This window comes from Enoplosus armatus, chromosome 1, assembly GCF_043641665.1.
Source record: "Enoplosus armatus isolate fEnoArm2 chromosome 1, fEnoArm2.hap1, whole genome shotgun sequence".
Classification (NCBI taxonomy): Eukaryota; Metazoa; Chordata; class Actinopteri; order Centrarchiformes; family Enoplosidae; genus Enoplosus; species Enoplosus armatus.
The window spans coordinates 27,291,340-27,307,592 of record NC_092180.1 but is presented as its reverse complement, the minus strand read 5'-3'; the positions used below and the strand labels follow the sequence as shown (position 1 = coordinate 27,307,592).

The 16,253-nt window shown below is 43.2% G+C and overlaps 1 protein-coding gene across 1 annotated transcript in view; it reads right to left on the bottom strand.

Annotated features, from left to right (window-relative positions):
• Positions 1-621: 621 nt before the first annotated feature.
• Positions 622-16,253, bottom strand: part of LOC139283424 (neural-cadherin) — a 263,675-nt gene continuing 248,043 nt past the window's right edge. Inside the window, exons 36-37 of the mRNA XM_070903433.1 lie at positions 2,530-2,684; positions 622-1,254 (exon numbers count right to left, since the gene is read on the bottom strand). Coding sequence (XP_070759534.1) covers positions 622-1,254; positions 2,530-2,684 — 788 coding nt within the window. The remainder of the gene's footprint in view (positions 1,255-2,529; positions 2,685-16,253) is intronic.

Here is a 16,253-nt window from a genome sequence, read left to right as displayed (position 1 = left end):
ATATATTTTGTGTGGCATTGATTTGCTCAGGTATAAAAACAAAACAAACAAAACAAACAGACAAAAAACTAGCCAAAACATTTTTCATTTCACTTTTCAGGCCTTCGGGCTGACACTCATCCAGGAGTGGCTCACAAGGAGTGTTAGAAAATAGAAGGAAATGTGGGGTCTTACAGGCTGTGACTGAAACAGATTTGGGGTTTTTTTGGGGGGGGGTGGGGGGGGGGGTTCCAACAGTGAAGCTAAGCTCCATCATGATGAGTAGCCCGGGTAGAGAGAGACATTCTGAAGCCTTTAACCTGACTGGCAGGTTTGATAACATCTGCTCCTGCAAAAAAAATTGCCATCCAAAGGTAGACGGGGGCGCAGAGCGACAGGCCCTCTTCACGGGGGGACACTTTCATCTGTCTGTTAGGCCGGCCGTGTTGATTGACAGAGCTCATCATCCAGTAAATACAACACCTTCTGTGTCATCTGTCAGCGAGTGAGGGTTTGTGGAGGGAGTCTCTCCGTAAGTCCGCCCTCTCCGCCTGTTTTCCCGCCTCGGTCGCCGCTAAGTGACAGTCTCAGGACGGCCCGTTGCCAGGGTCCCATCAGTTTTGGTCTGTGTGCAGTCTGAGCTCAGAGGTCGCTGGCCTCGGCTCGCTCGTACAGCGCCCGCAGCTTTTCGAAGCGAGGCCCCCACTCCCCGAGCGTCTCCTCCCTCCTCGCCTCCCCCACCCCGTCTGCGCTGTTCCCCCCATCCAGCCCCGCGGAGCTGAAGGAGCTGAGGGAGCCGGCGGGCGAGCCCCCTCCCTCGGTGGAGAAGACCTGCAGGGAATCGAAAGGCCCCGTGTCCGGATGCTGGTCGGCGTCCCGGATGATCTCACACAGGTAGCGGGCCAGGTCCTGGCTGGAGAAGGACAGGGAGCGGCGTGCCAGCTGGGACGGGCGGGCCTGGCCCTGGGCTGGTAGTCTGGTGGGGGGCACGTCCCTGCGGAGGCTGGTGATGGTGGTGGCAGCAGCGGAGGTGGCTGTGGAGGAGGTGGAAGCTGCCGAGGGAGGCAGGGTGGTGGAGCTGGCTGTTCGGCTGAGGGGGTCCAGCTGCTGTGCGGAGGGCGGGGCAGGGGGCGCCTGGTGGAGGAGGTGGTGGTGGTGGTGGTGGTGGTGATGGGGAGGAGGAGGGTGGTGCAGGGCTCTGGAGCGGCAGTACTGGACCGACTGGGCCGGGCTCGGCTGGAGGGACTTCTGCAGCTCCGCCATGTCGTAGGCGTTCTGGACACCACATTCACACACACACACACACACACACACACACGCGCAAAAGCAGAGGAAAAGTCCCAGTTAGCTCAGAGGCTGTAAAAAAGAAAAGGAGAGATAAGAGCCAGAGTGAAAGATTGAATGTTTAGGGGAGAGAGATGAGGCAGGAAAAAATGAAATGTGACAGAGAGAGAGCAGAAAAATGAAAAGAGAGCAGAAAAACAATCAGCTCTCCCCATTACGTTTCCTGTGAATGTTCCACCTATTTAAGTTTCCAATCTATCTCCATTTACTGTCTCAGAGTCGCCATAATTCTGAGTATCTGTGTGTGTGTGTGTGTGTGTGTGTGTGTGTGTGTGTGTGTGTGTGTGTGTGTGTGTGTGTGACCGAGAAGATAAAAAAAAATATGAGTGTAGGTGACTCAGAAAGGAGATGAAGGCCGTCTCTCTTTCTATCCATCTCTTATGTGCACTGGTGCACTGGGGTTTAGGAGCCGCCATTACTTTCACATACTACTTGTAACAGCCAATCACTTCAGTACCGACGTGACTCCGCCGAAACTGTAACCACGGCAGCAGAGATGAAAGATGGGTGGGGGGGGGGGGTGTAGGAGGAGGGAGACAAGACACACATGGAGGAGGTGTGGGTCGCTTTGTAAAACTGATTATGTGATGAGTGGAAAGTGCTGTTTTTATTCCTCCAGAGAGCTTTCAAACAAGACTCTTGAGAATTAACTGCAGCATCTGCTCCGCTATGGGAGATCAGCACTGTGTGTGTGTGTGTGTGTGTGTGTGTGTGTGTGTGTTTGGCTGCAAGTGATTAACAGTACTGAGGACAAGACCTTGAGGGTTTTTGGGTCCACAAAAAAATCTGTATATTAAGGTCTTCTATTTGTGTGTGTGTGTGTGTGTGTGTGTGTGTGTGTGTATGTTAGCGACGTAGTGGACACGTTTGTTGCGATCAAAGCTGTGATATTATGCAAGCTCTTAAGTACTGTTGAGTGCTTGTGGGTTACAGTGGCTGTTGGAGAGAGTAGATAAGGATTTTGCGTGGGCCTAATTAAAATGCTAGGACACACACACACACACACACACACACACACTGCGGAGGATTCTATTCCAAATTGAATTGACTGAATCTACTGTAAAGCTGCTACCTTGCACCCACTGCAAAGTATTTCCAAGATGAAAGTGAAATAATGATGCAGTTGAAAACATTTCACCATATGCCTGCATTTGTGTGTGTGTGTGTGTGTGTGTGTGTGTGTGTGTGTGTGTCTGAGGGATATACCTGGTCCTCCTCCCCGCCTCCCTCCTCGTCATAGTTGAGGACGTTCTCTCGGATGTCCTCCCAGCCGTCGTGGTGGGCTGACACGTGGTAAACGCCCTCCTTCAGCCCTTTGTAGCTCCTCCAGCGAGTGTAGAGGAAAATGCCCAACAGCAGCACTGCAGTAATGATAGACAGACAGCGGCGGCGGTTCATCAGTGCAGGCACAGGCATTACAAATGAAGTGATTCGAAATCCTTCGGGCATTTGCCCCCCCCCCGGAGAGAGGTGCTGTTTGATGGAGCTGGCCTTGACCGTCATTTGGCAAAAAGAAAAGAAATGTGAGCTGAAATGTGGTAAGTTGCAGGGCTCAACTGATAATGATGCTTTGGGTTATTTTATGGCTGATGTTTGACAAAATGGATTTCTAGGAGTGTTTGAAACAGGTAGCTTTTTACTCTAGTCATCTGCCAGGGGCCAGTAGTGCTTTACACCCACCCATTTCAACTCTATTCACTGGTGGAAGAGAAACGTCAAAGATTCCCAGGGCGGGCAAAATTGAGTGTTTCTGCATCCTCAGGAGACCAGTTCCACCTGAGTAGGTGCTGCACTGGCTTCAGCAAACAAAGTGTGCCCCATGACCATAACCCTAATCCCATGTTGATGATGCCAAAACGTGAGAAAACAGCTGCCTGTTTACAACTCCAGCAGATACAGAGCAACATTAGCCTTCATCTGGAGTTGTGTTTAGGGTTACGGCACTTTTTATGACACAATAAGAAGAGGTTTTAGGTTTAGTTTAGTTTACTTTTTTAAATTCAATTCAATTTTATTTAGGTAGCGGCAAATCACAACTATGTTATCTCGTGACACTTTTCATATCGAGCAGGTCTAGAGTGTACTCTTTATAATATTTTTGCAGAGACCCAACAGTTCCCACCATGAGCAAGCACTTTGGCGACAGCGGCAAGGACAAACTTCCTTTTAAGAGGCAGAAACCTCGAGCAGAACCAGGACTCTAGGTGGGGGGGGGGGGGTCATCTGCCTTGACCGGTTGGGTTGAGAGAGAGAGAGATGTATCTATAATATCCTGCACATGTACAATAATCAATAATTAACCATTCACTCATGTGATTCATTCTTCTCACATTAAGGGGTGGGTGTGACAATGTTTTTTTATAGTAAAGGGTATATGTATAGATTTCTTTACATTGTAGTTGTCAATATACAATATTCGTACAGTGCTTTGGCAATACTGGATTTCGTTATGAGCATGCCAATACACGCTTTCATAATGCTCTTATACATCATGTGGTATAAATATCACAGGTTATCAAGTATTTAGGCTTTGTTTGTTTTAATAGTCTTGAGTAATTTATGTCTTCAGATTAACTTTCCCAAAATGATTAGCAAGGATTCATCTTTTTTTAAATCTTAACTGACAGGTGGACAAATGGTTTGTTCATTCACTCATAATTCAAAGAATTCATTTAATTTAGGGTTCAAAGAACTAATGTAGTTGGTCCGTACAGTGAGAAGAAGAAGAAGAAGAAGAAGAAGAAGAAGAATCATTCTGGTAAAGTAGAATATATTAATACATACTGTACTTGTGATGAATTGGGTCAAAATGTTGCATTAGAATCACAGCCGTTAAAGGTTTCCCTCTATCGTGTTGGCCTATTATTAAATATGGAACATCATATCAGAGCTCGACATGACTGGCCCGACTGGCCAGTATCAGATTTTCAATTACAGACTTATACATACATGAAGCTAATTAGAATGCATACTAAAATAATGATTCACATCCCCATTCCTTTACATCTGCCAATATCTCTGCAGTTAATGGTAATTATAACTTGGGTGATTGCATGACAGGCCCTGTAGGCATAGAACATCCTTTAGATTACAGCCGCTGCAGGCTATGCAGATTGTGTTTGGTTGTAAATTACATTAGATGGAAAGAATACTAATTGCCCTGTCCAACGGAAGCAAACGCAGGACAATTAGTAGCCCGACATTTTATTAGAGCTACTTACACTCCCATTACTAATTGACAGTTCTGAAATGTGAATTTTTCATATTTAACATGGATAGAAAAGAGAGAAAATAAGTGGAAGAGCTCAGAAAAAGGGACTGCGTTCAGTTTCACTTCGGGGAAAAAATGTTCAGGTGATTTAGCTTTAGTAAAAAGCAGATTATAGGCAGCACACACACAGACAATTCAAGCAATCTGCATGTATTTCCTGTGATGTCAAGTAACTAGTTCTTCATATATCTCATCACTGTTCCATAACAATATCACATGGTGTCTGAAATAAACAATGTAACAACTAAAACCGCCAAACAGTTGGTGCCTGGAAAGAAACCCGCGGAAAACTGGCGTTCTTGGATCCAGAAGTTCGAGCTATACCTCCTGGTGAGCAGCATGTCCCAAAAAACAAAACCAAACAGTGAACTGTGCATCTTTTGTGGCTGGAGACGAAGCTATAAAGGTATTTAATATCATGGACTGATGAAGATGTGGATGACGTACTCAAAGAAAAGTTTTGTTAGTATTGTGAGCCAAGGAGGAACATGCCTGAGACACTGCAAGTTTGGGCAGCTCACAGACTCGTTGATAAGAGATTGAATCATGTGTAGAGTCACTAATGATCAGGTGAGAGCCAGATTGCTCGGGGAACCCGACTTATCATTGAGTAAAGCTGTTAATATCAAAGAAAGCTTTTGGAAATTGGAGAGAAGGGTGGGAAATTGAACGAGAACAAAGTGAAATGTTGATTGGAGCTCTTCAGTCAAAGAAGAGTGAACAGAAAACAACGACTCAGACTGAAAAAGAAGCAACCATAGAAACAAAACAGAAAATAATCGACTGAAGTACTCAAACTGAATGGCGAAAAGCTCACATTCAGGTTAGATACTGGTGTGGATTGCAACGTTACCCTCTACCACCTTATGAAAAGTTGCTCAAAAGGATGCGCCTTTATTGGAGTCCAGCTCCAAGCTGATGACATATTCCCGCCACAATGTTTTGTGCTGTCTTAGGAGGAGATTCCTGTGCACAAACAGGACTAAGAAAATGACTCTACAAGATGGACAGGTGGACTTGGCGTAGTCGAAAAACAGACAGAACCCACTGACTTGGTTAACAGCATGGTCATACAGTCATACACTATCCCCTGCAGAGAGTATAGGAGGTTGTGGCAGAGATGCCAACTGCAAAGTTCTTTTCGGTATTGGATGCAAACCATGGGTCCTGGCAAATGAAACTAGATGGGGACAGTTTTAAGTTGTACCTTTAGAAGACCACTTGGTAGGCACCATTCCAAATGGCTTTCCTTTGTTGTCTCATCAGCTCCAGAGGTTTTCCAGAAATGCATTGCTCAGAGACTGTAGGACTTGGAAGGAGCTGTTCTAGTGTGGGGTGTAGACAAGGAACAACACGACAAAAGGCTGAGACAGCTTCTTGACAGAATAAGGAGCATCAATCTCAGGCTGAACAAAGACAAGTGCAAGATTGGAATGACAGAGATAAAATACATTGGACACATTCCGAGTGCAGAGGGCCTGAAGCCAGACAAAGACAAAGTCAGAGCAATAATGGAAATACTGGACGTTCACAGAAGAACTCAGATGCTCAGAAGGACTTGTTTTTTAAGAACTCCACTCCATCCATCAAAGACTATGAGCAGAAATGCTTCAGAAAATTCATGAAGCCTATCTTTTGGCAGAGTCAAATGCAAAGAGAGGGCAAGATATGTACTGTTTTGGCCCAGCATGTCCAAACTGAGGACATTGAGGACATTGCTCTTTTTGAAAGTGTCAGAGACAGCACACTTCAACAGAAAGTGAAAAAAACACTTGTCTGCCATGACATTCCAGACAGATCATGGGTAAAACTGGCATGGATCTTTTCCATTTTGAGCATCGTGTGTAGATTCCTACTCGAAGTATTCTGAAATTGTCAAACTGCCCCAGACAACAAGCAAGCATGTCTTCATAGCTCTTAAATCCATGTTTGCAAGACATGGGATCCCAGAGGAGATGTTTGTGGGTGAGGAGACAATTAGCAGAAGACTGGGAATCCACAATCCAACAGTAAAAGCGAACGAGCAATCCAGAATATGAAAAACATGCTCCAGAAGGCACGAGAGAGCAGAGGAGACCCACATCTTGCGCTTCTTGCATACAGAAATGCACCTTTGGATGGAGTGAAACTGTCTCGGGCCCAACTGTTGACGGGCTCACGACTGAATACAAAACTGCCTGCAACTGCTCAGATGTTAAAGCCTCCTGCTGTACAGGAAAGTGCATGAACAAATGAACAAGAGACCATTGAAACGAAAACTCTATTGATTGCGGAGCAAACAAGTAACTACCACTGGCGGACTGGCTACTGTCCAAAGCAAGAAACAACCGTAAGAATCCCATTTTGAACTAGAAGCCCCAATCTCACTGGTACCATGAAGGCAGGGGCCCAGTAGTATTAATAAGTAGGCAGTTTTTTTTTACTTACTGATCTGGTAGAAGAATGCCAACTGAATGTTGGCTTGGAACTCTATCAAGTCCCGAAGCTCTCTCCATTGAGTGAATGTCTGCCTGAGGTTCACTCTTGTTTTACTTCGATTTTAATGAATCTCCCTCTTCGTTCTTGGCTGCTCCGTCGACGGGGCTTTTTCTTTCGCCGGGTCGAGTTTCCACAGTTACTCCGGTTGTTCCACCATCTGCAATTTCCGCAACATGGGTAAAACATAAGCGCTATCGTCCTCTTTGTTTTAGCTTATGTAAAAGCCATGGATGTAGAATGGTAAAAGCGCTGTCCTCTTTCTGTTTTGGTTGGTTCACACACTTCGTTCGCGGCGTAAATCGAGCCTTCATTTTCATGGGACATCGTACCCAGTGGTAGACGGAATAGCACATATTTCCCACCCTAGCATTGCTGTGACCTTTTCAGATGTCTAACAAATCCCCTGCGCCTTGTCTCATCTCAGTCATCTCTTGCCTTAGGTAATACTTAGCAATTCACCAGCCTTTCCATAACATTAACCTGCTTTACACCCACACAAACTCTTCACTCTGCCATTCATTTTGTGCCAATGTTGTGCTTTCGAAAAGGACTTCCTGCGGAACTTGTAGAATCTGGAGTGCAATGTTGAGATGATAATGAATCATTTACAACCACATCATTAATTGAGCCAAAGAATTACTGTCCGGTTCATACGTTATTTTCAAATCTGTTTATGCACAACATGGGAGAGCTGCGTTAAATCACATTTGAGAACAGCAGCAATCACATACTGCAAAGGATTTCAACTGGCAGCACTATAAATACCCTGGCTGTTCAAATCCTATTAATCCGAGGTAAGACATCACCGCGAAAAATCTGACCTTAAATAATTCAAACACATCTCTTAGAGTCGTGCTGCTCCTGTCTGCTCCTTCTCCATCAACCTCTGCTTTTGCTTTGTAATCCACACGTGTTTCTCCTACATCACAACTACAACTCAACAGCCAATCCATCATGTAAGCACACCAACAGACGACACTCAAACTCCTCGTGAATTGATAATACCCCATTAAACAGCCAACCCTCTGACAACTCTGTAAGAGTATATCCACTCAGCCAGAAACCAGCTGCACAGTATGGGAGGAAAAATCAATATTCATTTACTGTCAACTTGCCCCCCTCACCACAACTCCAGTGTCTGGCAGATTTATACGATGAAATTGTTTCAAGAGATTCAGTGTTTCATTTTTAGAGGGACATTGTGACTTTTAATGGCAGTGAACAAGAAAAGGGGGGGGGGGGGGGGTGAAGAAACTGAAAGACAGACTTTTGCTTTGGCAGGAGACACATGTGGGTGACTGTTGCAGAGAGTGGCCTTGATGTCAGACAGGCAGTGAATTGGCAAAAAACAAGGTCACGGGTTCAATCCCCTGCCCCGAACTGCAATGGTCCTCATTTACTGTGGGGTGTCCTGAGCTTCCCAAAGACAGAAAAAACAAAAAAACTGTTTTGAGCAGCTGGTCCAGCAGCCTGGAGGTTCCCAAAGGCAATAATAATATGAGACTTGAGGCTTTAAGGCTGGGTCATATTGAATACTAAAATTAAGAGCGTCAAGCAACCGCCTGCTGACAGAATGAGATAATGACGGGAATTCGCTATCATTTAATTCACTGAAAAATGAGGAAATAGAGTGAGAGTGAGAGTGAGTGATAAGATCAAAAGTAATATGCACAAAATAATAACGAATGCTTTTAAAGACATACAGTAAGTCACAACTTGGATGATGGAAATGACGGTCTGAGATTGAAGGTATCCTGTACAGTTTTTGATCACCTGCAGAACTATGGAGCAATGTTTCGATGAGCGAGTTCCTGTGTTTTGTTAGCAGGTGCAAGAGGTACTTCACTTCCAAATTGTCCCAGTTTTCAACACAATTAAAATAGTAATTATAGTATAATGCGCTTACATGTATACGTTTATCATTTTCTGTGCCACTCGTTATTACCTAGCCCAATATAAAAACATTGCACCGCGTGTCCGAACAACACTGTTTTGTCTGTATGTGTGTATAGTGTCAGTATGCTGATGGTTGGCTGTCATGCCGAAGAGAGAGAGCTAGTCTTTTCTAAAGAGTACCAGGAGGCTTTGTAAAATACCTGACGACGAAAATGCTGCGTTCATGGTGTTGAAAGGTGCGCTGGGTAGGTGTGCTAAGCGCTGAAATAATGAAATAATGATGAAAACGACTATGGTGCGTTCATGTGCGTAAATGATACAGGTTTCAAAATAGTTACACACAATGCATTTTGTATGTCTACAAGATATGCCACATGGTGATGGTGACTGTTTCCAAGAATGCTAGTTAAAAGATAATGTCAGGGTCCACGTAGTTTTGGCCATCATTCCCATCGGTAAAACTGTACTCACCAAGTTAATTGCTGGGATCTTGGAAGGTAGCAACATTGCTAAAAAGAACACAATGTTTTTAACAAGACCCAAGTTAGCAATACGTGTATATTTAGAGAAGTTAATAATTTGACGTTATGAAGTGCATTAGCTAGCTGTCTACTGGCCAGCTACCTAGCTGTTTACTATTATCAGTTCTAATATGTTGTGTTTTATCTGTTCTGACATTTTATTGTTGGGTATTTTTTTTGTATCCTTTTTCATACCCTGTACTGTAATTGGCAATTGTAGTGTTTAATTGTTTCATCCCAATTTCCCCATGTGAAGCACTTGGTAACTCTTTTGAAAAGTGCTGTATGAGTAAAATGTATTATTAATACATCAAAATGTGCTTCATTTCTGCAGATTCTTAAAATTGCTACTTTTTCAGAGGGTAGTCTGTTTAAAAAAAAAAGAAAGAAAAAAAAAGCCAGGATGTCATGTGAATAGAGGCACACAAAGAAACCTGATCTTGAGCTGCTGTGAGGACGACTGTACTATACTGCATGGATCAATATCCTCTGTGCATTAGGGCTTAGGCCTACTTGAGGGGGAAAATACAGCCTATAGATAGACTGAGGCTGAGAAACTGCAAATATAAGAGGTCTGTTACCGCTTGGTCTATGGTGGTGGAGTTTAGGCTATGTCTTGATGTGTTTACACTTGCTTTCTGCTGTGTCAGTGTGTGTGTGTGTGTGTGTGTGTGTGTGTGTGTGTGTGAGAAGAACTGACTAGTGTGAGCTCCATGGGGAAGTGAGCAAGGAAGCTGGAGGTCAGGGCGTACAAGATGAATCTGCTCTGTTCAAAGGCCCTCTCTAGAGGGCAAACAGAGAAATGGAGAATTTGATCTTTATTTCTGACAGTGTGTGTGTGTGTGTGTGTGTGTGTGTGTGTGTGTGTGTGTGTGTGAGAGTGAGTGAAAAGCGAGCCTGAAAAGAGATATTATGTGTTTATTTGTTTACACTGCCTCCAAGGTCCCGTGGTCTCTTTGACCATCGCTCCCTTTTTTGTTTAACTTTCTCACTCCCTCTGCTTAACTCGTATTCCCTGGCTTATACTTACCCTCCCTCTGTCCAACCACCTTTAACTATTTAACTTTTTCTTAGCAACAAACCCCTAAGCTACTCCTGGATTTTCAGCACACGCCTTGGGCTTGCTGCATCACACTAGATACCACTACATACTCCTCGAAATCTTACCCAAACCAATTCACTTCCCATTGCCATTGCTACAGTCATAAAAACCACTGGAAGAGTTTGAAATGAGCTGATTTTGAGTTCCAAATTGTTCCAATTTCGAATGACTTTTGCAAGCATTGTTAACTACTGAAGGGAAAACGCCTCAAAAATGAAAACACTATTGAGCGTCCTGCAGAGGCCTCTCGAAACGTCCGCGCTGCCTCTTTTTTTCTGTAAAGACCGGATACACAAGTGCGGCGGCATGCTGCTGTCTGATGAGCAGGGGGAATCCACAGTACCATGAGCAGTTCAAATGGAGCTGAATGAGTATGTGTGTAATGGGATTTCCAGTCAGACAATCAATATCCGAGCTGCCCTGCAATGAGATCAGTGTCTATGAGTACATCAACACAAATCAATAATATGGTATGGATTTTAGCCTCATCGAACTATAATTCTGTTTACTGCAGCCATCTGTCTCTACGGGCTCGATTAATCACTACTCTTCTTCTCTCTGCCCGATTTTCTGTGACATCATTTGACCGGTACAGGGTTTTTTTTAAGGCCAGTACCAATATGTTGTTGATAATAACCTTCTCTAAATAGGTGCAATTAAGTCTTCACTGGTTCCTAGCTTCAAATGACTGTATCTACAGGAAAGTGATAGGGTTCAACAATAACTACATTTACTTGCAGGTGTTGAGTTTCTTTCCAGCTCACACACACTGACCCTTACGAGGAGAGTCCCCCTCTTGTGGAATACCATCAAGTGGAACATTTTCTGAAAGCTCCGAGTTCATGCCGTGTTTTGCTGACGTTTTCACATATGGTGGAGTCCATGGAAGTTCATTTTTCGCTGTATGGTAAATTAATATATTGTAATTTTAGTCGTACAGAGTTGTTCTTCGTAATTTTAAAATTATGTCTGGTGAAAATGTTGATATTCCCGACGGCCTCATCCTCTTCTTTATACTGCATTTTTTTTCACTTGAGCCATTCATTCAGCTCATAGGGCACTAAAACTCTCCATGGGAACTTAATATAACGCTTAATCCATCTGCTTGGTCCACATCTGTTCTCTGCCTTTTGCTCTATTGTTTGCTTTCCCAACGTAACTGTGCTTAGTGTCTCTTTCTATGTACACACACACACACACACACACACACACACAGCTCCTCCTCCTCTTGTAAATATGGTGAGATGTGTCAACAGTGTCACAAAGATCCTTCATCCTGACCACAGCCAGACATTTCTAAACAATAGCATACAAATAGGCAGGGGCGTTCCATTTAGGTGAGCCAGTTCCAGGGGTTCTGTTGTTGTGGCTTACTGGGACTGGGCCATTGTCCGTCCCAGAGCATTTAAGCGTCTTCCAGCTCATTGTTTTGGCTTTTACGGCCCTCAACTTTACTGTTTGGTTCACTCTCAAAAAAATCTCTGAAAAACCTACTATACAGTAGGCTACCAAGTACCAAATGACAAACAGACAGTGAGGAACTAGCTATTTAAGAAAGTGGAGTATTTAGCAGCTAAGAGAGCAGACATTTCCCTCAGCAGTTGGTGGAGTGAATACTGGACTTCCATTTGCCAGGTGGCCAGAAACACAACTCCAAATGAATGCTATTGTTGCATCCTCTAGATGTGTAAATAGCCAATTGTCTGTCAACATGTCAGCATTATCAGTGCTGCCCACAAGAGGCAAAAAAAAAAAAATCCACCCTTTTAAATATAATTTCTAGAGTAATTTTTAACAGGATATAAGGTGTCAACTTTTAGATGTGTAAGGTTTCAATGCTAGAAGTGAACATTGACCTTGAGCAGATGTTTCCTTCCATAACAAAGCATAACAATGGAAAAAAAAAACAACAACTAACAAGCGTAAGAAGCCCCCATCCAAAAGCTCAAGGCCTGAAACCATCCAAAATATCATCAGCAATCACGTTTTCTATTCTGTCCAAAACTTTCTCTGTGGTGCTTTAAATCAATTCTGCATCACAGGTTTGTGTTGGGAAGGATAAAAAGACAGAAATAAAAAATCTTCTCTCATATTTTTCTGGTCATGGGGTATTCTCAGATGTCAGGCGGACACACACTGACCTGAACATAACTTTTGAAGTTCTCAGTGTGGACGAGGAGGGAGTTCTCCAGCTTCAGAGCATAAGCTCTCACAGACAAGACCTGCTGAACAAGTATGAGGTGCTGCCGCAGTCCTAATAAGAAGCAGTGGTAGTAGTAGTACTCATAGGGGACAAAGGCAGCACAGGAACTCTCTGGGAAATGTTGATTCATACTCTAAATGCATTTTAGATGAGCTTTTCTGCCTTGTGGAAACTTCATACTCAAGAAAAAAAATCATTGAGCTTATGTCCTCAGTGATGGCCCCCAAAGTATATGTGCAATGATCCAACTCTACAGGTGATAGTAGCCAATGTGCCTGTAATCAAAAGGTTAAACTATGCCACTGATGCTGGCCGTTGCACTGCCTTTGACTTCCCCTGAAAGACGAATGAGGTGAAAGGTCAATCCCTCTATCCATCCATTGTCTGCCAGCTTATCTTGTTTAGGACTGATGTGGTCCTGAGCCTATCCCACCGTTCAGTGGGAAAGAGGCAGGATAAAACAATGGATGTAGGGCAACTGGATGTAGTTACAAGATGGTTCCCCCGATTAATCCAATGAAAGTTGCTCACCTAGTGTGTACACTGAAAAAGTGCTTGGGGCTTCCGTGCTTTTGGACCTATGTGCATTTTCAAGTCTTTCTTTGGCTAGGCCAGCTGATGCCCCTCGCTGTGATGTGGCGTCCTAATTTTCCTTTGAACATAATGGCTTAAAGTCTCACTGAGATCACAGGGGAAATACAGTGTGTTGTTAGCAGTGGTAATGAAGAGTGAGGACCAGGCCAGTAAATAAAATGAACAAAGCGACATTTTGCAATTAAGTTCATATGCTTTTTAAGATAATTAGCTGACCAGCAAACTGACATTAGCAATGCACTTGTGAAGGAGGCCTAAGTTAGATGAGAAGACTTTAGAAGAAAGCTAATGACGGTTGTTGTTGTTGTCCGAAGTCTGCTGCTCTTGTTGCAGTGCAGCCGGCTGCTGTCTGGCTGTTAGTCAATGTGACCACCTGCTCTGCCTGTGATAGAATGTTGATGTTCCTGCTGTATGGCCTGGACAGAGGGTTAAGATGCATAAACAGACAACCACGTTCACAGATACAGGCGATTTAGAGTTATTGGTACTGTAGTGTTACTGCCTCTTAATAAAATATAGTACATCACCTATAATACACTGTTTCCTGGATAGTAAATCTAAAGCTATTTGAAGATTTATTGTTTATGAGGTCGATGTAAAATATTCACATCCATGTCTGATGCTGAATCATTCAGAAAATCAGCACCGGCCCTATCTTTCTTTTTCTTGTGTTTTTAAACGCCTGTCAGCTTCAACAGCTTGACATTAAGTTGAATGATACTGAATGTGTTTGTGCGAGGAGGCCAAAGGTTCAGAATGTGCATTTTCCTATCCACAGACTATAACTATGGCACATGAACTACCTCACCTTCCTCCAGCAGAAAAAGCAGACTTCTCTATCAGACTAATTATCTTTGACTTACATTGCTTGGGTGGATCATAATGTACTCACGTCTGCCTCAGCAGTACATCCAGCTCCACATGACTTAAGTAGGTATTAATGTACTTTCAGCAGGAGATATTTGGGTATTATGCAGAATACGAAGAAGGATCTGGTGGAAGACTCAATATGGGGCTGTCTATGCTGTGTTTAGTCAAGATTAAAATGGGTTTGGCCCGTGAGCTTGCTGCTGCGCTGTCAGACCACTGCCGTTTGAAGCACTTACACAGCAAAGATTGACTTTACTCTAATCACTTAAGTGAAATTGACTGTGTTTGGATTTTGGGGATTCTTAAAATGTTCTGTGTTTGTCTTGATGCTGCTGTTTTAAGCAGATCTCGTGAAAAAAAAAAAAAAATTGCGAATTCAAATGGGAACAACCTCAATAACCACTGTAAAACTATCTACTTGCACTTGATCAGGCAAGTTCAAGAACCACCATTTGCTTGTTACGCTGCTCTGCTACATATAAGACATACTGACATTGGCCTTAAAACCTTTTAACGGCCAGTACAACCTTGAATCCAATAAATACCTCTCACTCTCTCACAAAGATGATGGCTTGCTGAGGCTCTGTTGAGGACAGTAGAGAATATTAGAGCGCATTAACTCAATAGCAAAGTTTCACTTTGGTCTTTGGGCAAATTGCTTACAGAATAATGTTAATTAATAAATATAGTGAATACAATCTGCAGTTGGTCGTTTCAACGGACAAAAAAATGAGAAGCCTGCTACTGCTTTGTACATTGCTCTTTTTAACTTAAGTGTTATAGTTGAGGAGAAATAAAAGATTCAGTAAGAGATTTGTTAGTTTCAGAGCTTAGCGAATCCAAAAGCAAAATGGAACCAGCTATCAGAACCGACCCAAGTCACAGGTAGAAAGAAAGAAACAGTGATGATGTTCCTTAACTGTATCAAAGTCACCTCACTATTTTGGAATCCTGCCTCTCTCCATTGGCTGCCAGAGAAAGGCCTATTTTTTTTTTTTGTAAATACAACTTTGAATCTCTGTTTGCTCAACCTTCCTCCAAACTCTCAACAATGCACAGAAGATAACATTGGAAACATCTTCACCTTGAAGGACTTTGGAGTGATAGAATCAATGCAGCAATCACTGAAATGACTGCTTAGCTCATCTGGGAGTGGAGATTGTACGGATATATATTCAGTATGTGACTCATTGACCAACATCTGTGTCCCTAATCGGATATCCTTCTTTGATCTCTGCGCTCCAAGCCTGTTTGACTGCATAAGGTCACGCAGAAGCATCCTAGTATGTTATAGATCATACATACATACATCAATTAACAACAAGTAGGGTGATTAATTGGCTAATTTACCAGAATGTACCATGATAGCATGTTCCAATGCTTGCATACAAATCCAAGACTTAAAAGACAATCCTTGACCGTCTAATGCTAGAAATGACACAATTCACATTGTAATGCTCACTATGCTTTCCACTTTCTGTGTGTTTCCATGCTTTCTTATCAGATGCTGGAGCTGTCTTCTTATATGCACCGACAGGTAATAGTTTTCCAAACAGTCCCGGCTTGCAATCAAGTGTCTTATCATACTGCAATGAATGAAACCAAAGGATCCCTTCAAAGTAGAAAATGGCTGGCAATAATGTAAAGCATATATAAATCTGCATGTGACAGGTTGAAGAACGCAAAATCAGTTTGCGTTAAATTATACTTCCCACATCAGTGTGGACGTAAATTTCGTCATCAGGCCAGGTCTGCGAAGATCTGCACGGGCCGTCCACATGCAGCCCAAAATGTATGACGGTTTGCACCGGACTGTGACGATAAATTGACAGAGATCTGTGCAGCAGCTGCAGGTACGAGACATACACTATATTGCTAAAAGTATTGGCTCACCTGCCTTGACTTGCATATGAACTTAAGTGACATCCCATTCTTAATCCATAGGGTTTAATATGACGTCGGTCCACCCTTTGCAGCTATAACAGCTTCAACTCT